Source organism: Mustela lutreola, chromosome 10, assembly GCF_030435805.1.
Source record: "Mustela lutreola isolate mMusLut2 chromosome 10, mMusLut2.pri, whole genome shotgun sequence".
NCBI lineage: Eukaryota > Metazoa > Chordata > Mammalia > Carnivora > Mustelidae > Mustela > Mustela lutreola.
In genome coordinates this window covers 40,066,899-40,091,296 of record NC_081299.1, presented here as the reverse complement: position 1 = coordinate 40,091,296, position 24,398 = coordinate 40,066,899, and the positions used below count along the sequence as shown (strand labels likewise).

At 35.2% G+C, this 24,398-nt stretch overlaps 1 protein-coding gene across 1 annotated transcript in view; it reads left to right on the top strand.

Annotated features, from left to right (window-relative positions):
* Nucleotides 1-24,398, top strand: part of FAF1 (Fas associated factor 1) — a 492,920-nt gene that overhangs the window by 326,900 nt on the left and 141,622 nt on the right. Inside the window, exons 10-12 of the mRNA XM_059136657.1 lie at nt 6,494-6,620; nt 7,606-7,669; nt 8,557-8,638. Of these exons, the coding sequence (XP_058992640.1) occupies nt 6,494-6,620; nt 7,606-7,669; nt 8,557-8,638 (273 nt within the window). The remainder of the gene's footprint in view (nt 1-6,493; nt 6,621-7,605; nt 7,670-8,556; nt 8,639-24,398) is intronic.

Below are 24,398 nucleotides of genomic sequence, written 5' to 3'. Positions count from 1 at the left end.
ACTCACTACAGAAGCTGCCACAGGACCTCTCTGCCTATCCTCTGAAATGCATTTATATCACTTAAATATGTGAAAGGGAAATGGGACTGCATAAGTTCCATTCTAGTCCATGATCATTCTGTGAAAATGATAATTTGCAATCCTGGTTTTTAACATTTTTTTTTAGAAATCCACAAAGAAGAAAGGGTTGTCCCCTGCTAAAATATTACTGTACTGTTTTCTTAGGCCTCTAAAAATGTTAATTTCCTTTAAAGAGCCCACACCATTTTATTCAGCATTTTATCTCATTAATCATCTTGAAAGAAAACATGATTTTGAGTTTCACTGCTTGGCAGAAATTACCAAAAATAATTTACTAAACTATTTCTTTCTTGGGGATGTGTTTCTAATGCTAAAGTAGGTTGTGCTTCAACCCTATAATGGATAAATCTACTACATTAAAATGTGGTAGCTTCACCCAAAATTTTTATTTCTGTGCTCTGAAAGATAATAGATACCCATTTCACTTCATTTTATTTCCTTCTCTCACTTTCACCATTATATGTGTTATTTGGGTAGTCCCTTCAGCAAAAATAAGTCAATCCCATACAGTAAGAAATAGTGTTAATGAGGTTGGCATACTGTTTAGGTTAGAGAAGAAGGTAGAGTGGAATTAGGTGACTTTGCTAAACTGAAAGAGCCGCAGTCTTGGGAATATCTTAAAATGTGATTATTTGTGATGAAACCGTTATTTTCCCTTCCCTGGCTAACTGTAAATATCACCTTTTTAAGGGGCTAGTGAGAAATGGGCAACTGTGACTCGGGCTTTTATGCTGCCATAGAATTATACAGCTGGAAGGGATTTTTAAAATTTGATTTCCCCTCTTCTATCCATTCATCCCTCATTCATTTAAACATTTAATGTCTTCTAGGTGCTCATCATTAGGACCACAGTCTGTATGCTAAAAGAGCTCACTCAAAATATCCCCTCAAAATATACCTAGGTTTTATCTCCAGTAACAAGGCAACCAGTTCTATTGTTGAGCAGCTCTGTCTCTTGATATCTTCTTTAAATAACTGGAACCTGTGTCCTTGTATCTTCCACCCAATGGTTCTGCTTCTCTCTTTTCTGCTTTTAACCCTTTTCCTACATGATTTCATGTTTCAGGACAATTACCTTTTTTCTATTGATTGAAGCCTTCAATTAGGAAGAAGATATGTAAGACTAGTAGTTAAATTTAAGCTTTGAATTTTATGGATTATAGTTATGTGTCCTCTAGCTAGGAGAATTCTTTTTCTTTACATCTTCCTTCTGGTCCTGCAAGTATTTTTTTTTTTTTTTAAATGATAATTCACCATTTTTCTTTCCTCCCCAGCCTTCCCTTGCTCCTGAGCCCTCTTTTAATGATCTTTCTATATATGAGTACCTAGCTAATACCTTCTTCTCCTTTCTGCAGTTGCTTGAATGGGACAAGATAGGGGCCCATTGACCCAGACTTCTTGAGAATTGTCCAGTCCTCAGTTAATTGTGGAAGAGAGGGGAGTGCCCCAAGATTAAAGCAAAACAAAACAAAAAAACAAAAAAACCTTCCAGTGTAGTAGATGCTAGTTAGTAACTTAAGGAAACATTTATTGAATGCTCACTGTGTGCTGGTCAGATGGATATAAACTGGTAATTTCATATTATATAATGTTAAAATTAAGCAAGCACAAGATACTAGGGCACAATTGTGGGGGTTGAAGGCATAACACTCAAGAATGTTTGCAAGCAAAAGCCCTGTTTGCCTTACACACTTCTGTAGCCCTAACATCTAGTGTAGTACCTGGCATATACCAGCCACAAAATAAATATTGGTAAGTGAGTATTTCTTAAAAAAGAAGGAGGAGAGGGGGAAAAGGAAGAGGAACAAGTTGGGAGAGGAAGAGAAAGAAAGACTATAGGAACTTATGTCCAAATCAAATTATAAAGAATGAGGCCCAGTCAGCCAAATGAAGAAACATGGAAATAGTATTTCATTCAAAGGAAACTGCATGATCTGATATAGTGTATGCACAGAGATGAGCACAGTTTGGTGGTGTTCGTGCAAAATAAAGTGAGAGACAAAGATAAGAGTGAGGTGAAGGTGAATGGTCTACAGCTCAAGTTGGGAACTTGAACTCTGGGCAGCCATAGAAGGCTTTTAAGTGACAAATGATTTTCTTTCCCCCAAATAACATTTTAGAGAAGAGTACTTTTTGCTGCTGTGCAGAAGGTAGATGTAAGGGAAGGAAGACTGGAGACAGGAAAAATCAGATACGGGTCTTTTATAATAGCACAGTTAAAGGATAATGAGATCCTGAATTAGAACTGGTTACTGATAGGATCTATGGGAGGAGAGAAAAGGAAGAGATAAGAATGATACCTGAGGGTCTTGAAGGGGGGGATTGGGGGAACAAGGTGGTGGGTATAGGGAGGGCATGTATTGCATGGAGCACTGGGTGTGGTGCAAAAACAATGAATACTATTATGCTGAAAAGAAATTTTTAAAAAATATTACGAAAAAAAAAAGAATGATACCTAGGTTTTGGTTTAAGTGACAGAAAATATTCATTCAGTATTCATTTGATAAGTTCTGATTACATGCCCCTCTATGCCTGGTATTGATGTAGGAGTCAGAATATGGATGTGAACAAAGCAAAGTCTTTGCATAAAGGATCTTATACCTAATAAAATGAAATTGAACACAGATAATTGCCAAAAATCTGTATTTCAATTTTTAAAACTTGGTGAGACAAGTATTTAGCTTGTCTGCTGTGGTCCTACTATAACTATGTGGTATTTCACCTCAGGCAGACAAGCTAAATAGTAATCAGGTTACTTCTGAACATTTCTATCTGCATGCCTACTGTACATTCACTGTGTAAAAAATTGAACTTACCATATCTCCCCAGAAACCTGTTTTCTTACCCATATTAATGATCATTGCCAATCCAAGCCAAAACTATTCATTCTAATCACTGAGGGACCTGCTGTTCTTTGAAACTGTCCCAAATGAACTTATACATTGTGATTTTTATGACCCTTTCCTTTTGAATATTCAAATAAGTATATTTTTATGTCTTTCTTTGGAATGGGAATTTCTGGAAGGCCTGAACCATGTTTTATCTGTCTCTGTATCCCTAGCTTTTAACCTGTTGATTTGATATAAGTAGTTGGTGGAAGGAACATCTGCTTCAGTTACAAGCTTGCCTTAGTGCTGAGTATATGTAGAGTCTAAATTTGTTTCAAATGGTTTGGTTCTTTCTCCTCTAGGAAGTTTGCTCTGATCTTTCCCATTCCCCATTCATTAAATGTTCTCTTCTGAACTTACCTGTCATAACACTTAACACTTGGTATTATAATTATCTCTTTATATTATATAGTATTCTTTAAGAGAATATAGACTGTATCTTTCACACAGGTCTAGGCAGTGTGGCATTTTCTAGGGGTTTGTAAATGTTTGTTAAATGATAATGGGAATAAATGAATGCCGATAAACAGCCAAAATAAAATCATGAATTTTTTTAGCTGTTTTTCAAATTCTGAGTAAATAACTTCTCTGAATTCAAAGAGTTTTAAGGCTGCCATGGCTGAGCCAAGAGATTATGTATTCTCATCTGCAAACATTAATGAAAAAAAGATTGTTTATCTCATTTTTTAGAAAAAGCTTTTCCTAACCTGTTAGATGGCTGATAAGAAAATGTGAAGAGATTGGGAGTTCCTTATACATAATTAAGTAGCTCATTCTTGCAGATACTTCAATAATTCATATTTGAAATATACTTTTTCCAACAAAATTGGCTTTTTAGATAACTCCCTTTGAAGATGTTGTTATAGGATTTTGCTTTCTGGGTCTGAAGAGATTTGGGAACTGTACACTTTGTGGACAAAATGAATGATGAGTCAGTTACATAAGTACGAGATTAAAATCACTATCTTACTATGATATATATAAAGCTCTGTTGTTATGGAAAGGGGCTACTATTTGATTAAAAACTAGATTAGGAGAAGGAGTTTAGATGTCGGGGAGTAAGGTAAAAGGAGTGAGAAAAAAAAGATGATATATAGAACAATTCTTTTTCATCTCTGTGTCCTCCAACCCTAAAACCCGATGCCTCTTAAAGGGAAGGGTAAATGTTGGGCAAGACGAAGTGAAGGCTGAGATGATAGCTTAGCTGATAGAGAATGTGACAAAGTTCATCATACTGGACCTTTGTTTCTTTCTACTAGCCTGTGAACCTGGCTTAGCATCCTACAAGAGTATGTAATGTACTTTTTAGATCCTGTACCTTCACCTGTTTAAGAAATCAGAGTCTCAAAGTTCAGGGAACTTCATGCTCTAGATATTTGTGTGCCTGAAACACAGAAGGAATTCAAGCACAGTAGTGGTCCTATAGATGTGTTGTTTTATAGAGAAGGCTCCCTTACTACTTTGAAATGAGAAAGCGTTTTTGAATTTTTTTTAAAGATTTTATTTATTTATTTGTCAAAGAGAGAGAGACTTAGAGAGCACAAGCTGGAGGAGTGGCAGGCAGGTGGAGAAGCAGACCCTGCTGAGAGCATGGAGCCTGATGTGGGACTTGATCCCAGGACCCTGGGATCATGGCCTGAGCTGAAGGCAGACACTTAACCGTCCGAGCCACCCAGGTGTTCTGGTTTTTGAATTTTTAGCTGTTGAATTGCTGAAACTAGAAGATCTTTGGCCTACAAAGCAAAACACGAAAGTAAGACTAGAATTGTAAGCAGAACCAAGGTGTCTGTAAGAAATAGTGGTGCAGTCAGAATAGCAAATAGACTGCTTAGGACAAGGACCATTCATTTTTACTCATCCAATAAGTTTGTTCATTATCTTCTCTATTCAAACTATGGGGAAGACTTTCTTTTGGATAAGGGGGAAAATGTTACAATTCTGGGCATTATTGTTTGGTTATGCCCAAGGAGGAAATGCTAAGCTGAGTCAAGTAGAGTAAATATCTTGGCTTCTTCATTTGAAGCTGTTAGACTTGCTGTATCAATAGTTTTAAAAATTGTTCCAGTGTCCTTAGATTCTTCAGAGGTATCCCAACTATCAAAGGGATATAAGAAAGAAAACGCCAAGCCTAGGGGGAGCATTAGACTTCCATTGGCCTCTCCCCACATCAACCAGAGTGTTCTTACTTTTGTCTATTGTATGCACTGTAATTTTACATAATATTTTGGCTTAGGCCAGGGGAGAGAGGTAACCCTGTGGAAAGAAGTTTGAAAACGATTGATAAGAAGATGTTTAAAATCTATGATTTTTATGACTAGCTAACCTCTAACATCCCTCTAGTCAAGATTTATGAGACTTTGATTCTAAGTTTCTCTTAATGCTTTTCTGGAAAATTCTTATCTCTAAGTTAGGCTCTTTTGCGTAGACTAGAATCAAATAGTTTCCCCATTTCCATAGCTTAAGTGCATAGTGCCAAATTTTAAAAAAATAGAAATTTCATATATTAAAAATCCTTGTAGACTTTATTTATTGAACATAGTACAGATAGGCATTTAGCCAGGTACCTTGCTGAGACTCCCTTTTCATCCAAGGCATAAATATTTGTCAGTATTCACAGTTTGGATGTTTTGGATCTCAGTATTTTTGAGATTCCATTCTTACCTAGAGATTAGCAGCCTAGTTCATATTTTGAATCTGATGTTTTTAATTGTTACTTTAAATCTCAATTGATACTGCTGAAAACAAAATAAATGGAGCATGTTTATTAGTGCCCAGCATATATAAATTCTCAATAAATGTTTATTGACTAGAGGTGTATCTCATATTTAATAGCCTGCACTTTACAAAGAGCTTTTATATAGTGTATTTTATGTTATCTCCAATAACACTGAGGATAGTATACCATAGTCCAGTAATAAAAATTTGAGAACTGTTGCAGTAAGGAAGTGGCAAGTTTGAAATAGAGATTACTGTGAGCTTTTAAAAAGACACATATAGCTTGCTTTGTCTTTGACCTGATTATATCCCTCTCATCATTTACTGAGCAAATATTTATTAAGCACTGAATTGTGTACTGTGTTCTGTGGACAAAACAGTTGTATGAGTTGTATGCATCCTTCATTTTCCCTCAGGTTCCAATCTTTAGCCAAGGGGTATCACAGCAAGTTTAGGAATCTATGTAAGCCTTGGGGCACCTGGGTGGCTCAGTGGATTAAATCTCTGCCTTCAGCTCAGGTCATGATCCCAGCATCCTGGGATCGAGCCCCACATTGGGCTCTCTGCTAAGCAGGGAGCCTGCTTTCCCCCACCTGCCTCTCTGCCTACATGTGATCTCTATCAAGTAAATAAAGAAAAGAAATATATGTTAGCATTAAAATGAAAAATATTAAGCTTTACTCTAGCAAATGGTTTCTTATTTAATAAAACTACTATAATACTAGTGTCATATTGTGATTACATAACTTATATTTTAGAATTCGATTCCTAAAGTTCATATAAAACTAATCAGCACTTTTCTTAAATAGCAAAGCACCGATGTTCATATGGTTAGTGATAGTGATGGAGATGACTTTGAAGATGCTTCTGAATTTGGGGTGGATGATGGAGAAGTATTCGGCATGGCATCATCTGCCCTGAGAAAATCTCCAATGAGTGAGTATTAATAGCTCTTTGGGGCCAGCACTATAATTCTACTTCCTCCTGCAGAAACTTATAAAAAACAATGAACTTAAAAATCTCTTATTAACTTTCCAGGTTTGGAGAGAGAACATACAGCTAGCAGGCACAATATTCATTAGAACCAGAGCCTCTTGAGTTTTGATTTTATTAAGATTAGCAATTCCCAGAGCTTTAGTAAAATTCATTAAAAATGCAAGGGAATGTATAACTTATGTTTCACATATATATTAGTTATGAGTCTTTCTCTTTACTTTAAACCTAGAGGTTGATAAACAAATAGCTATATTTTCTGTGACTGTACTTGTTTCCCCCGTATCTTAGTGGAGATACCAGTTTTAAGAATAGTTATATTATTTTTCCATTCACTGGTACCACCTTTGTAAGGAAAAAAAAGTAAACTAAATGTGCCATCTCCTTCTCTTTAACTTTACAAGATATATACTGTAGAATCACAGGAAGTACTATATGCAAAATTACTCTTAAAATAAATACTTAAATGGCTCATTTACTCAGTGAAGTTAGGAAACTCCCTTGGGCAGAAATAGATATGATATTTACTTAAAGGTAACCATCTTCCTTATAAATGAGATTTTTAAAATAACTTGAGATCCTTTTATATAATTTATTCACAAGATGTCATTTTAAGAAAACACTGAAATCCTAATTGATGACTGGCACATACTTGAAATGCTTAGCAGGTTTGTGTCAGCTGGCTTTCCAAAATTTATGAGCTTGGAGTTTTTTCAAGGTTCTTTTTTAAGGTTTGATGAAATCTTCTAATGTATGTCAATTTAAAATGTCTCCTCAAATATATCACAGAAGCTAAAATTTAATTTTATTTCCTCTTTATTGATTAAATATATTTCTTATATGTGGGATTAGATGTTATGTGGTTTGTTTTTTGTGTCTATTTGTTTTGTTTTTTTTGTTTTTGTTTTTTCTTTTGTTTGTTTTTTAGTGCCAGAAAACGCAGAAAATGAAGGAGATGCCTTATTACAATTTACAGCAGAGTTTTCTTCAAGGTAGGGTTAGGACATTAACTATATAAAATTGATGTTCTTTTAATGCTACTGTGATTTTTCTGGAGCAATTTTAGTCATAGATTGTCTTTAATTTCTCTATTCAATGTCAGATAACTAGTAAGCTATTTATGCCACTTTATCATCTTATCTCTGTATCTTTACAGAAGCAAAATAAATGGGTCACTAATTAATATGTTGACTGTATTCACAAAAAGTCTGTAGGTTATAGGATACTAATTTTTGGTATATCCTAGAAAAACAAAATATCCTTTAAAATAATATAAAATTTAAAAATAATTTAAAATTTTTAATATAAGCACATTTTTTCTTTTAATTTTTGTTTTGAAACTATCAACATTTCTTCTTTTAAGAGTCTAATGTAAAATGTTTTATATGCATTTGAGATTCTTAGAAGGTATTTAAGTAAAAAGGATTTAAATATTTATCCCTAAATTTTCATGTAAATGATATTTCTCTTTAGTTCTGTTTTCTAATGTAATATAATTTAGAAACTTTGCAAGATACAATTTTTTTCCCTCTCTGTTGGACTTCCAGAATAAATAAACTAAGGTTACTCTAAGGAAAATCTTATGAAAGTGGATAACCCGAAATTGCTGCTTATAAATGGCATGGTTTTGTAGCACTTATTGAATCCATTTGCTAGATGTACTTAAAATTCCTGTATTCTAATATTATCACTATAGGCCAAGAAGAATTCTAAGAACTAATGAAGTGCATTACCAAGCCTTTAAAGAAATGTTTTAATGTTTGGTCTATAGTTAAGAGACAGTAGTGCCAACATTTATTTAAAGATGGTGATTAGACTTATGAAACTTTGAAGTAAATTTGAAATGTACTTAAATTAATAGATATAATTTTTCCTATAGATATGGTGACTGCCATCCTGTATTTTTTATTGGCTCATTAGAAGCTGCTTTTCAAGAGGCCTTCTATGTGAAAGCCCGAGATGTAAGTGCAATCTTACCTTTTGTAATTAAAAAGTGCATCACATAGGTTTACCACCAGGCCTCAGGCAATGCTTAATGTTTTCTGTTTTTTTCAGATTGAAGACTTGATTTTGTTTGTGGTTCATCTACCAGCTTAATCATCACCAAGATTCCCATTTCAGAGGGGCAGTAGTGTAATAGGGTATTACTGGCTCTTTGTAGATGGCCTTGTCAATCTCTGAAACAGGAGTGTTTTTGTAGGGGAAAACAAGGTAGACATGGGACCAGGCTATATGTGTATGCTCTTTTCAGTTAATGTGATTGACAGTTTCTTGCTAAAGGACTTGTCTTTCAGTCTTTTCCCAATATGATTCCATCTAATAGTACATATCTATAACTATAATATTTTTCTCTCAGAAGCCACTTTAAACAACAAAAATATAGAAACGGGCATTGTGACCTTAAAGTCAAGTACATTGGCATTTATAACAAGAATTCAGAAGATACATTTTCAGCAAGAAGTTTCTATGCAATCACTCTTTATATGTTGACCTAGAGTGGAAAGCTCAGTAATCTGTCTCCTACCTATCTGCACAACTTTAGCTCTCCTGTTCCCCTGCTTTACACTTAATAAATCTAGCAGTGATGTACCGTTTTTGTTTCCCCATAATCGTACTCTCTGTTCATGCTTCTCCACTGTAAGGAATGCCTTTATTCTGCCCTTTACCTGGTTAACTTCTACTCTCTGACACTTAATTGTTCCTAACTCTTCAACTATCATACAGTTGGAACCACCATTAGTCCTTTGTAATGATACCCTCTGCTCATCTTAATTACATTTAACACATTGCTTATCATTATCTCTGTATATATGTCTTCTCAAGAGATTTGATTTTCTCTTTGGCAGTGACTGTACCTTACATCCCTAGTAAATATTCTACATATTTAATGAATGAAGGAAATAAAAGAGTGGGAAGGAAGAAATAGTATGTAAATGAAGTAGAGGGAATTTTGAGAATTGAGTACAAGGAAGGCTCTGAAATTTCTAGTTTCTAGTTTATCTTAAACCCTGACCTAAAGAAAATTTCATTTTAAACAAATTTTAAAAACTAACAGTAATTAATAATCAAACTTAGAGCAATCAATGATGATTTAGTGAAGTAGAATAAGAAACACAAACTGTTCTTTACCCTAACTAAGAATAGTGGAATAGCCTATTATAAATGCTGTGTTAGTCTATGTTTTAACTATTAAATTTTTATAAAATGGATGTCATTTTTGAAGAAATAAATATTTATAATAATATGTGTTTATAGTTTATATAAATACAGGTTTATGGAAAATATTGAAAAGCAAAAAGAAAATATTCTAACACAGATTAACAGTTAGCTTTATGATACATGTTTTTTCCATATTTTTAAATACATTTTGATGAAAACTTTTGTGTATATTGAATATTATTGGGTTGTGTTATAATCTTGTTTAAACAGCTTATTTTCATCTTTTAATGTTATATGATCATTTGCTTAATTACATTTTATAATATTTTAACTTTTTATTAAAACAATTTTTAATATAGAAGTAAAAAGAATAGCACAGTAAACACCCAAATTCCCATCCCTAAATTTAATAACTAATAAATTTTGCCATGTTTGCTTCTTTCATATGCAAGCATCCCAAAGTTTTAATGAAGATAGAAGCCTTAATAACTTCAAAAGTTTAACTGCCACACATTTATAAAAGAGCAGCATTTGAAACTTATTTACATTTTTTATACTTATTTAGGTTTGTGGTTTTGATGAATTAATTTTTTATGATTTTTTTTCATTTCCTTTCTGATTGAAAATGGTAAACATTGACTGGAACAGAAAATTAAATGTAAAATTTATTATTCAAAATATGCAAAAACAAATATAAAAAAATTAAAGTTTCACATGATTTTATAAAATTTTGCAGCAGTTAAACTTTTGAAATTATTAAAATTTAAACTGCATGAAAGTGTTTATACCTTTTTATATTCAATATTTTTTGTTAAATTACATATCTTACACCTAAAAACATCTATGTATTTTCCAAAAAATAATGATATTCTCTTACTTAATCACCATACCATTATCGCATGTAACAAAATTAGCAGTAATTCCCTAATATCATCTAATATCCAGTGCACATTCATACTTTACCAGCTATCTCCAAAATGTCTTTTTAACTGTTGTTTTGAAACCAAAGTCTACTCAAGGATCACAAATATTTGGTTGTTAGATTTTTTAAAAATATTTTTATTTATTGTAGAGAGATGGTGTGAGAGAGCATTTTGGTGGGAAGGGCAGAAGGAGAGAGAGAAACTCAAGAAGAGTCCCCTTTGAGTGGGGAGCCTGTCATGGAGCTCGATCTCGTGACCCTGAGATCATGACCTGAGCCAAAATCAAGAGTCAGACACTTAACTGACTTAGCGACCCAGGCACCCTATGGTTGTTAGATTTCTTAAATCCCTTTTAAACAAGCATCCTCTCCTCCCTGCCTCTCTTTTTCCCCCACTAACATTTGCTTTGTGAAGAATCATGCTTTGTTATATTTAGGTCAAAATTTTTTGTAAGAATGCTTTTATTTATTTCTCTTTTAAGATTTTATTTATTTATTTGACAGAGAGAGATCACAAGTAGGTAGAGAGGCAGGCAGAGAGAGAGGAAGGGAAGCAGTCCCCCTGCTGAGCAGAGAGCCGGATGTGGGACTCAATCCCAGGACCCTGAGATCATGACCTGAGCCGAAGGCAGCGGCTTAACCCACTGAGCCACCCAGGTGCCCCTGCAAGAATGCTTTTAAATAATACTGAACACTTCATTAAAACAGGACTGTAATGGTTATAGAGTCTCACTGTATAGCCATGTTATTATATTTAAACAATCACTTATTAGACTTAAATATGGTTGAAAGTAGTTAAAGTAATCGGAAAATGTTCGGACCTTTGTGAACTATAAACTCCCAAAATAGGCAAAGATGTATTTTAAATCCCACTTAAAAAGCTACCCTAAGAAATACTATGTACACTTTAAACATTGTAACTTTAAATGAAGACACTTGTTTAAGTATACAGTATATAATAGACAAAAGAACTTTTGCTAAGTGTCTTATATAATAAACTGGCATTTGATGTTCCCCAGAGAAAAATAAACTCTTGCTTATTAATTTCTGGATATTTCTAATGAAACAGTTGATTGTTTGCTTTTGACTAAGGTCTTGGTATTTTAACAAATGAAAGTCACTGGTTCGTGTAATTAAATGTTTTGCTTCATATTAGATTCATACCAAAATCCTTTGACCTCTTTGGATTCCTAAATTGTCTTTCTCTTTTTCCCCTGTCCAAGACGTTTTTCCTTTCCTCATTTCTGTTTTCTAAGTTAAAGAACAACAGTTTATGCATCGCTTAAGACATTACTGTAAACTTGAGTAAAACTGATCCACATGATGAATTTTTCAGATTTAACTTTAAATCTATGCAGATACATTTATTATGATTATTAGCCAAGTTACATACATACATATATATATCTCCTTTTAATTAAAGAGTACTGTGTATGCATAGAAATAGTAATGCTACTATAGATTTATATGGTTCTGTATGGTTTATAGAGCATCTTTTCATATATATCTTATTCAAATCCAACAACAATCCAATGAGATAGGGATATATAGTATCAATATTCCCATTGTATAGATGAGGAAGCTCAGAAATGCAACAGAATTTAACCACAGCACATCACTAGTAAGTACCAGAGGCCAAATAAGAGCTCAGGGTTCTAACACAGGTAAGTATGATTTACACTATATCACTATATTTCACTTTCAATGGTAGCTACTATACTGCAGGATTCGCTTATCAAATATCATTTCTCCTTTTCAGATTTCACATTTGAGAATTAAATTTTTTTAATATTATTTTTTTTAACTTACGAATGAAACATTTTTAAGAAAAGTTTTCCGATATTCACGTATTTTAAAAGCAATTGTGACTGATACTGTGGCATTCTGACTAAATTTCTTTCATCTTAAATATCACATGTTTAATTTAAACTGTGGGAGGCACATTAATTTTACCAGGGCAACCGATGAGCCTCAAGCACCAGCATTCTTCACTTGAAGTGAGAAATTGAGTTCCAAGAGTAAATAAAAACAAGATTGAAGGTTTAAATCCTCTGCTAGGCTTTTTGAACTTATATACTCATTAAATGTTTATTGGAGTGGTGGGATTACAAAGGATTTAGGGAGCTTCATCAACTGGTATATAGTTAATCACTAAGTAAAACACTACATTTGATAAAGTGTTTCTCACGATGCCACATTCAATCCATCTTAATGAAAACTGCTTCAAACTGATTTCATTTGAGAGCACTTGGTGATGAGAGTGCCCCTGGTTCTTTCTGCCTTTTTCATGAGGAATTTAAAACACTGTCCAAAGCAGAACTCCAACTTCAGTAAAACAGGTATTCTAAGGTCTTACATTTAAGTATATTATGATAGAGTTTTGACTTCTGGCAACAGGTCCATCAGTTTTATGACCTCCTCTCATGCCCTTCACTGTTAGAGGTGTTCACTCAGTTGAGGGCCATATTTATCACATATCTGCTAAGGACCTGGAATATAGAGTTTCCCTGCTCTTGAGATGCTCATTGTCTAATGGGGAAGATAATATCAACAGATTTATGTAGTATAGTATGCTATAGAAGCAAAGAGGAGAGGTGCTCTTCATCTACCTCAGAAAGTTTAGGGAGATTTCTTGAGGAGATACATCTGACCTGAATCTTATGAATTATGAGAATTATGAGAAATCACAGAATTCTAAACAGAAAAAAAGGTCAAAAGCAAAGGGAAGAGGATTAAAATGAGAGAACTACAACCAAAAAATTAAGACCAAGAGTAAGAAATGCAAGATAGAGAGTTGGATTGCAAGGCATGAGGTGGGGAAGATGAGCAGGGGCCAAGGCATTGGGAAGGGGCTCACATTTTCTGTCATTTAAGAGATACTTATTGAATAAAGCTTATATTTTATCTTTTGGTAAGTGAGAGTCAGTGGTTAGTCACTGTAATTTAAGTTGCAGAAGTGTTACCGGTGGTCATACCATGATTCCCTAGGAGTTTTTTTTTTTTTTTTTAATTTTTTTAATTAATTTATTTATTTGAGAGGCAGAGATCACAAGGAGGCAGAGAGGCAGGCAGAGAGAGAGAGAGAGGAGGAAGCAGGCTCCCTGCTGAGCAGAGAGCCCGATGTGGGACTCGATCCCAGGACCCTGAGATCATGACCTGAGCCGAAGGCAGCGGCTTAACCCACTGAGCCACCCAGGCGCGCCTCCCTAGGAGTTTCTTAAAGCAGATTCTTTTTCTCCCTATAACCTTTCTACCTCTCATTCCTGCTACTTCTGAATTTTGTACAAAACAAAGTGCCCTATAGAATGATTAGACATTTGTAGTAACTAAAAATCAACAGCAGTAAAAATCTCGGTACCAGAGTTTATCTCCCATATGAAGGATGTTTCCTTTCCTAGTTCCATTCCTCCCCTTTGGAGACTGGCCTTTTTATCCTGATTTCAGATCCAGTGATATTTCTAATATTACACATAAATTAAGGAAACTAGTACTCAATTCTTAATTTCCTGCTTAGTAACTCTGTAGCCCCAAACAAGTAATCAGCCTGTTTCTAATCTTCAGACAAAAAAAAGGAAGGTGGGGGGAGATAATGATGTGGTTGTTTTGAGGATTAAATAGGATGCTCTCCATATATGCACCCAGCACTATGGCTAATGTGCTATGAAGCAGTTTCGACTATTTGAGAATGTTTGTAAAAAACAAAACTGATTTATTCATGCAACTCATGAACTAATTCTGAGAATAATTCCAGAAAGGAATTTTGAGAACCCCTATGAGTATTTGCAGCACTAAAATAAGTAGTTGAACTTTTAACAGGATTTGTGATCAAGTTTTAATTACATTTACTTTTAAAAATCAGCTCATTTTAAAGTAGTGCTGTTTCTACTATATCATGTTTAAAAGATACTAAATACCATCACTGATAAATATTTAAAAAAAAAAAAAAAAGTTCTACACAAATCTGTAGCCATAGCTGTAGTTGGTGAGTTTCTAGCTCTCCATTAGCCAGGAAAAAAGAGGGAAATTTATTTGTCCTTTAAAGAATATGCCCGGTTTGTTCATCTTGTCTTTGTTTTCTTTTCCATTTAAATTCCTTAAAGGCAGACAAATGTTCTTACAGTAATTTTACATGACAGCTATGATAGCAGCCTATACATGTGTGAGATGAGAACTATGATGCTAATATAGTTTGTTAAGTATGTTTATTCTACAAATACAATATTTGTTTAAGAAAAAAAGAAGAAAAGAATACAGGTGCATTTAAAGTAGAAAACAAGTTACCACATAATATGAAGCCTAAAAATAATCATTATTAAGTGTTATTTTTATTTTTAAACATAATTTTTAAAAAATCTCCAAATATGTATATCAATAAAAAAGTTGACATGTTTTACATAAATGAAACCATACCAAATATGCTGTTCTATAATTAGATGTTTCCACTAAATAGTATATTGTTAGCTCTATATTTAGAATTTGCCCTAATTGTCCTACTATCCTACTACCCTACCTAATTAAAATTGTAAAAATCTTCAGTGTCCATATTTAAATTATTTTTTAGTTAAAAATTTAGTAAATTAGTTTTAAGGAATGCTGCTTTATAAAATGTTCTTTTCAATTTACTGCTTCTCACCATCTTTTTAAAAACAATTTAATCGTATTTGAAAAGCACTGTAGGTAAAATTTATTAAGATATCAGAAGCAAGGCTGATTTCCATTTATGGGCTTTATCTGTATTTGTATCATTATTCCCAAAGGGTCTTCCTGGCCCTAGAAAGTATTTGTTATTCATATTACTTATTTTAAAAGGATTAAAAGCTAAGTTTGATCTCTATAGTATTTCAGTTGTAAATTCAAGAAATCTGTTTCATATCTAATATTAAACATTAAAATAAGAGATATGGTAGAAAGCATACTAATCAAAATTCTTATATTTGGGTTCTGGTTTTTCATTTAGCTATGTCCTATTAACCAGATTAACCTTCTCCTCTGATCATCAACTTCTACATTTAAAAATTTGTATCGTAATACTTCACAAGACTCTTTAACAGAAAATTAACATAATTGAAACATCTTTGAAATGTGTGTGAAACATCTTTAAGATTGTTTACTTATAACTAGATGGACATTGAATATATCAGGCAATTTTGGTTTGGAAACTAGACCCTGGTATTGACTGAGCTATGTAAGCCTTCATTTTACTTTCTCTAAAATGGAGCTAAAAATACCTTGACAATTAACTCACCTTGGAAAATGAGTCCTTACATTAATAGTAAACAAATTATTCAACTATACATGTTAGAGAACATGAATAGGCCTGTTTAGTTGGTATATATGGTACTTGTATAAGGGAACAGTAGAGGATAGGGCTAAAATAAAGAAGCAGACTGGGTTTACTTTCATTATGGGAATCCCTGAAGACCAGCTAAAGACTTGTTGTTAGTGGTTAGCTTTGGAAAGTTTTTGAAGAGGGTGACACTTTCAGAGCTGTACCATAGACATAAGCAATGTGGTAGTAGTTTGTAAGATAGATTGGAAAGGAGAAATTGGTGGTAGTGAGACTGAGCAACTATATACATTTGTATATGTGTAGTTGTGGAATGTCAGATATTGGTTAGAAAATCATGGTACAGGGCGCCTGGGTGGCTCAGTGGGTTAAGCCGCTGCCTTCGGCTCAGGTCATGATCTCAGGGTCCTGGGATCGAGTCCCGCATCGGGCTCTCTGCTCAGCAGGGAGCCTGCTTCCCTCTCTCTCTCTCTGCCTGCCTCTCCATCTACTTGTGATTTCTCGCTGTCAAATAAATAAATAAAATCTTTTAAAAAAAATAAATTGTTTAAAAAAAAAAGGAAAGAAAATCATGGTACAGTAATAGCACAGTGTAGTTCACACTCTTTTTGGTTCCTAGATTTCACAGCCTGTTAGCTTTTGTGCACTTTTTTATACTTCTGTATCTTCCCACACCTTCCTCAAAATGCCTAACAAAACTGCTTCTGATATAGACCTAGACTAATGTGTTCTGGCCTTTCTTTCCTTTGTGGGACATTTCAATAGAATCTGTTGATTTTGTATTTGCCTTGTCATTTACAGTCTTTTATAAGGAATGGATATTAAGAAAAATCAAAGTATTTCTGATGTTAAGTAGTGCATAGTATCTTTATTAAATATATTGGAAACTTAAATTTCCCTAGCATGTACAATTATGAAGAACTCCATAAATCAGTTAGAAGACAGCAACCCATTATGGGTAAGCAAGATAAGCAGGTACTTCACAGAAAATATGAAAGATGTTCATATTTTCCATAATATAAAAAATACAGATTAAAACTACACTAATATATATTTTCACATATCATAATAACACATTTTTTTCCTGCATATATACCTAAGCATATGGGAAATAAGATAAATACAAGAATATTTATTATAACATTGCTTATAATAACAAAAGATTGGAAGTACTTTAAATGTTATTCACACTATGGAATACTATGTGACCATTAAAAAGAATGAAGCCACTTCATATATATTGATGTAGAATGATGTTCAGGACACTTTGCAAAGTAAAAAAAGTGAGATACATAACAGTATATATAGTATATCTCCTTTTGTGTTGTAAAAATTCTGTGTGTATATAGATTATAAAAAATACAGGGGTGCCTGGTTGGCTTAGTGGGTTAAAGCCTCTGCCTTCAGCTCAGGTCATGATCCCAGGGTCCTGGGATCAAGCCCCACATCAGGCTCCCTGCTCATCAGTGAGCCTGCTTCCCCCTCTCTCTGCCTGCTTCTCTGCGTACTTGTGATCTCTCTCTGTCAAATAAATAAGTAAAATCTTAAAAAATATATATATTGACCAACCACCTGCTATGACTTCAGCCATCCTGGGTCTCAAATATATGGAATATGACACACATGGCATTTCAGATAGATGTACACTTCACTATTGCACTATTACAAATCCCAGTAGGCTCTCCTGTATGGGTTAAATGGACTGGACCACATGCTAACAGTGAAAGGCTCTCCCTGGTCTTTGCATGAAGGCTAGACTAGCAACCTCCATATCTTCTTTTGCCTTCATGTCTACTTGGCCTTTTGAAAACAGTGTCCCCCTCCTCTCTTCTCACTAACCAGATGAATAAGATGGACCTTTCTGAATAGCCTGTTAGGTCATTTGCATTAAGCCTAGTGTTAATTACAGTCTCTTAAAGTGTAATTCAGGGCCCATTGGAAGCTGTGAGAGTCTTTCTGATGGACCATGAACTAATCCATAAATGCATATCTTTTCTTTAGATCTTCTGGGTTAATAGTACAGTTCCATAGATGGTCATTTTTATGTATGACTAAGGATTTCTTATAGTTAGTCTGTTGTAAGAATTACAATTGGGTTTGGTTGCTTGTAACAGAAAAAAAAATTAATAGTGGCTCAAACAAAATAGAAGTTAATTTCTCTATTCCCCTCAAGAAGTCCAGAGGTATCCTGTCCAGGCCTAGGAAGGTATATCACAGACTCAGAAGCTCAGGTTCCTCCTAGCATGTTGCTCCACTGTGTGGTATACAGTCAGGTTTTGGATGACTACAGGAGATTGAACCAGCACTTCTGCTTGCATTAACCAGAACGTGGTTATTGGTTACATAGTCACATTTGTTTAAATGGAGGCTGAGAAATGTATTCTTTATTTCAGTCAGCCATTAATAAAATACACAGCCATAAAAAAAAATACATAAGAGATTTCCTCACTGAGGAAGATGTGGAAAATATTTAGGGACTGCGGTCTCCACCATTTCTATTAAATGAGTACTTAAGAGTTACTACAATTCTGTATGCTTAAACTTAGCTTATTTTTATAATTCACAGTGTTCTACTTTGGAATCTGCCACACTTGACAGTACTTGACAGTAGTAAACAGTTATTGAACATGTACACCCACATAACATTAGAATTCCTGTGATTTTTCAGCAAGAATGCATTATTATCTATATATTTTAAATTAAAAATTATTGTTACTATGTCTCCAGTTCTTTATTGCTATGATTCCCCCACCCCTGGAGTATGGACATGATGAGATAGGTGGGGTCCTTTTTCTCTTCTTCAGTGGCCTGAAAGTGGGAGAAGGAAGTGTTAATGTACCTCCCATTCATCCACATTCATGTTGTTCTGCCTGTTTAGTAGACCACTGGCTAACCAAGGATAGTATTATTCCTCTCAGAAGAGAAGATCAAAAAAATCCTCTCTGCACTTTTATGAGGCTGCTGTTCCAGTCCTGGGCATTGTTTCTAGTTGTTCATCTAGAAAACCAATGGGATGAGATCTTTGATCCAGCCCGAAACTGCCTACTTTCTTGCCCCCCATAATCCTACTCCCAGCCTCCCTAAAGAGCTTGCCTGCTCCTCTCCAGTTTGCTGTAATAGCCTATCACTTGAACTTCTATTTCCTTATTTGTAAAAACTTTAGTCATATGTTGGTTTTCCTCAAAAATATTTTATGACCTGAGTATTACAGTCTGAACAATGAAAACTGATAAAGCTCTGTATCCAGTGAACATCTTCCAGCTTATTTTATGAAAAGAGTTTGGTTTTACTTTAGGCTTTTTTTCTTTGTGTAACCTGTAACTTTCATATAAGAATTCAACCTACTTGAGGCTCAAATACATTTGTATCATTAAGATTTCAGAGTTCTATCCCAAAATCTCTTTCAGGAAGTGAGAGGAAAAAAACCCCACCATCTTGGCATCACCTCACCTTCAATATCTGCTGTTTTCCTTTTGGAACCTCTCCGGTTGATTGCTGCCTGTTGGTCCCTGAACTCAGCTTTGGGAGCCGAAAATGCAGTGTCAATGATTCTTTCCACAAATCAATCTACATTGATTCTTCACTCTTTAAAAGTTACTAGCTTTGAGTTCTTCGAACATATTAGGCTACTGACATTACTGGGCCTTACCAAACTTTTGTCTGCTTTTTCTTTTTTTCATTCTTCTTTTCCTATCACCTAAATTTAAAATTTAGCTCAAATCAGAGATAAGTCTGTTACTATATACTGCTTTCAAAATTTAGCTCGAGTATTCCCTTCATAAAGCAGCAGCATTTCAGTTGGCTAAGCATCTCCCTTCAGCTCAGGTCATGATCCCAGGGTCCTGGGGTTAAGCCCTGCATTGGGCTCCTTGCTCAGTAGGGAGTCTGTTCTCCCTCTCCCTCTGCCACTCCCTCACTGTTCATGCTCGCTCTCTCTCTCTCTCTCTCTCTCTCTCATTCTCTCAAATAAACAAATAAAATCTTTTTCTTTTTTTTTCTTAAGCAGCCAAGCAGTGTTCATGCTTAGACCCTAGGACCATCTCTATTATAGCAGTCATGTTACCACTCCATCTAGACAGTGTGGTACTTCTGACCTCCAAAGTTATATGGCACCAAAAGCACAAAAAAGTGAAGTAGCTTTCCTAAGGTCACATAGCTAGGAGGTGGCAAAGCAGGAATTTGAACCAGGCGGTGTGGCTTCATGGTGCCCTGCCTCTAATCTCACCTTGTAGTTACGTTGAGTCATGGTTGGATGCTGGGCTGGGCCTATGAACATTCATATATAGGAATAGGATTAAAGAAGTGGGCAGTGTACTGGAATGATCTGCTTGGAGCCTGGATTTAAAACAATAAATAAGAGACCTGTAAGGGACATTTTGAGGTGGGTGGAAAAATTTGAATATGGACTTTACATTAGATGATACTGTAACAATATTAAATGTCTAAGGTATGATAAAAATATTATGGCTATGTGAGGGAATGTCCTTGTTAGGTGACAGACACTGAAGTATTTAAGCTGGAAGTGTCAAGTTTTGTGCAGCATTAAATGTTTCAGGGATGGAGGCATACAATGAATTTTGAACAAACATGGCAAATGTTAATAACTGATAAATCTAGGGGCACCTGGGTGGCTCAGTGGGTTAAAGCCTTTGCCTTTGGCTCGGGTCATGGTTCCAGGGTCCTGGGATCGAGCCCCGCTTCGGGCTTTCTACTCAGTGGGGTGCCTGCTTCCCCCTCTCTCTCTGCCTGCCTCTCTGCCTAATTGTGATCTCTTCCTGCCAAATAAATTAATAAAATCTTAAAAAAAAAAAACTGATAAATCTAGGTTGAGAGATAAGTGAGTGTTTATTGTTGAATCAGTGTATTTGGTCTTTGTATTAATAAACCATTCCCAAACTTAAAACCAAAATAATAATAATAATAATAATAATGGTATGATTCTGATGATAATGGTGATGATAATCATCATAATAAAATAGAAATAAAGTCAGGTCCCAATTTACATAAGGGAAATCATTTTATTTTTAGTGTATTTAATTCTTACACTGAAAAATTTATGAACTACCATTTATAGAAATTATTTATCCTATCAATCTTAAAATTTTTGGAAACATGGACTATGGATGTTCTGGTACTCAAAAAGAAACTAGAAACCTTCCTTTCAGTCCATCAGCAAATATTTTCTGAGTGTCTGCTCTGTGCCTGGCTTATTTTGAGACATAGCCAGTTCATTTCTTCCAGCTCTAATGTTCTATGGTTCTGTAGAGCTAAGTGTCTAAATACAATAGCTACTGCAGCTCAAGGCCAAATCACATTGGTTGCTGTCAGCTTGGCATTTCCTTAGCATCAACTTAGTACCTTAGCTCTTGGATTTGAATGTGAAGATTAGTGAGGCCCTGAAGGCAGAGACACAATTTAGCATCCCAAACGTTATTGCTAGTAAGAGAAATGAAGGAGCTTCATAATCTTTAATAAATTTTCAGGGCTATCATTTCTCTTAAAATTGCTTTCAAATCCTTTATTTTGTATGGATAGTTCTGGATTCTTCATCCTAACAACCACATTTCATTTAGCACTTGCTATGGGCCAGGTGTTGTAAAAGAAGTACTTTACCTGCTTTATCTGCAGTTCTTGGAAAAACACCCATCTGTCCCACGGTCACACAGCTTGTAAGTGCAAAACTGGATTTAGCACAGAGCTTTTTTCTTTTCTTTTTTAAGATTTTATTTATTTATTTGACAGAGATCACAAGTAGGCAGAGAGGCAGGCAGAGAGAGAGAGAGGGAAGCAGCCTCCCTGGTGAGCAGAGAGCCCGATGTGGGGCTTGATCCCAGGACCCCAGGATCATGACCTGAGCTGAAGGCAGAGGCTTTAACCCACTGAGCCACCCAGGTGCCCCAGCACAGAGCTTTTTTAACCTTTATACTATGTTACCAAAACCTAGATCACAAAGAGGGAGTCTGAGAAGAGTGTAGCTTGCCTTTGTTTACCAGACTTATACCCTCTCTGTCAAATTAGAAAGACAAATAGACATGTTTTCCTTAAGTGTACCATTCTTACCACTTATTGGTTAGTACTGCAGTTAAATTTTTGCTTCCCCATATACCAGCAAACCCCCCCCCCAATTCTTTGAGAACAAGGAAACTTTGTTTTATTCATCTTTATGTTCTCAATGCCTAACTCATCGGCACTCCATAAATGTTACTGAACTCAATTATTAGTGGGCCAAAGGGAAAAATGATTACAGAAATGGAAAATAAATCATTTTCTCATTTTTTCCCTATGTGCTAGGAAAATTCACAAAGGCAGTTTTCTGATATGCTGAACCCAGTTCTCACTGTTCGGGCCTGTGTTTAATTGAGCTCAATAAAATAATCAGAAATCAGAGTCTAGGGCTCATTTAACTGTGCCTATAATCTAATCAGAGATTTATGTAGCCCAAATTTATTAGCATTTGCTTATTATTAGGAGTTTTCTCTTTTGCTTGTTATTACTGTCAAAATGGCAGAAGAAAAATTTTTGTTGAAGGCTTATGTTAGAGAGAAAAGATCATTTTAAGATTATTCAGTTTCCCTTTTCAAAGCTACTATGGGAGTCCCCCAGCCTGAAGATTCTCTTCTGATTACGCTCTTTATCATCTCCTTTCTCACAGTTTAGAGCTTAAAGTGAGAACTTTTTTTAAAGTGTGTTTTCCTGGCATCTCATGTTTAACAGTGTCAGGGGTTTATGTCCCTGGAACGAAAACTGTTTCTCCAGAGCCTTTTTTCTCTCAGCTTCCAGTGAAAAGAGGGGCGAGGCGAGCCAGTCGCTTACCACAAAGCAATGCCACCACAAAGGAAAGATTAAGGGTTTAGAGAGAGGTCAATGTGGGTTTTTCTCTAACTAAACACTTTCCTAAAGTTTCCTTGTGGAAAAATAATGAAGTCATCTCAGAGTTTTTAAAGAATTTTTATTTCTTTTTCACCGTCTGCATTCGCTTGTCTTCTCAGCATGGATGTTTAATCTTCCTAGGCTTTGTGAATTGGCCCAAATGAATAAGTAGTGAGCTGTCTCTCTAGGAGCTAGAGGCTTATTCTAAGGGCCTAATCACTGAGTAAACACATCTTTGCCCTCCCTCTCACAACTGCGATATAATAGTCGAGATTCTAGCACAGTAACCTGGATATTGCAGGGACCAATGCTTTGAAATGCAGAACGGTTGATCCTCCAAAACAGACAGTGCCTGATCTTCGCCTGCCTCTTTCTTCTTTTTTAAATTAAATATTGCCAAAGAGATGCTGTTTTATTGCTTGATATTGTGCATTAGTGCCCTGGATTTCCAAGTTTAGTTTCAGTCAACACTGTCGGCTGCACTTATAGGGAACTCTGCATGTTGGGTTTCTTAGTAGCCTCTTTCGGCACATGTGTGTTTGGTTTGGAAGAGCATTTAAATTAAATCAGTGAGATAGCAATGTAAATCACTAATCTCTTTCCCAAAGTCTAAATGTTCCCTTGCAGCGTTCTTGAGAGAAATGGGCATTTTAAAGATTTAGCCATTGCCATTGTTTGGTTAGAAATATGCTGATTTAAAAGTGGACAGCTCTCTTGTTCCCAGTGTCTCATTAAATGTAGTTGCTGAGATACGATCAAGCAGAATTAGAGGTTGACATCCCTCTGTCTATTCAGCTAGAGAGCTCCTAAGAAGAGGAGCTCTGAATTTGTTAGTGCTGTCAGGTTCATGTTCCTTTCCCTAAAGCAGCAGATTTCTAGATTCTTTTACTGAAAGTGGTTTAGCATGCTGTTGCCATTTGGTATGTTTTTTGCCAGGGGGTTGGTAATCAGCATTCAAGTTTCTTTCATCAAACATGCCAAGACCTTTGCTAACTTTAGGGATGCAAAGAAGACTGAAAGAGACCTAGTCCTCACCTTTGAAAGACTTTGTCTAGAGGGGAAACTGATAAACAGTGATGATACTAATTGGGAAGAGATAGAAGCACAGAAAAGGAAGCTCTTAATTCTGCCAGAGGCAATCAGGGAAGGTTTCATAGCAGCATTTGCTTTGAGACTTAAAGGGTGAATAGGAATGTACCAGATAATTGTCTCTAAAACTATGTGTCTGATTACAAACTTCATAGAAGCCAGCTACTGTTACCTGTAGACATGAACATGGGTGAAGAAACCCTGAGTCTTTCTTGCTCACCATTTTATCACCGTTGCTTCCTCCTCGGCCTGACATAGTGTTTCAACAAATGCTTGTTGAATGAGTGATTAAATGAATTGACACATGAACACAGCTACTGTTGTAGTAACTGAGCTACTTAAACTCAGGAATCCTCTCCTTATTCCCATTACTTGTTCTCTGAGGCCCCAGAAG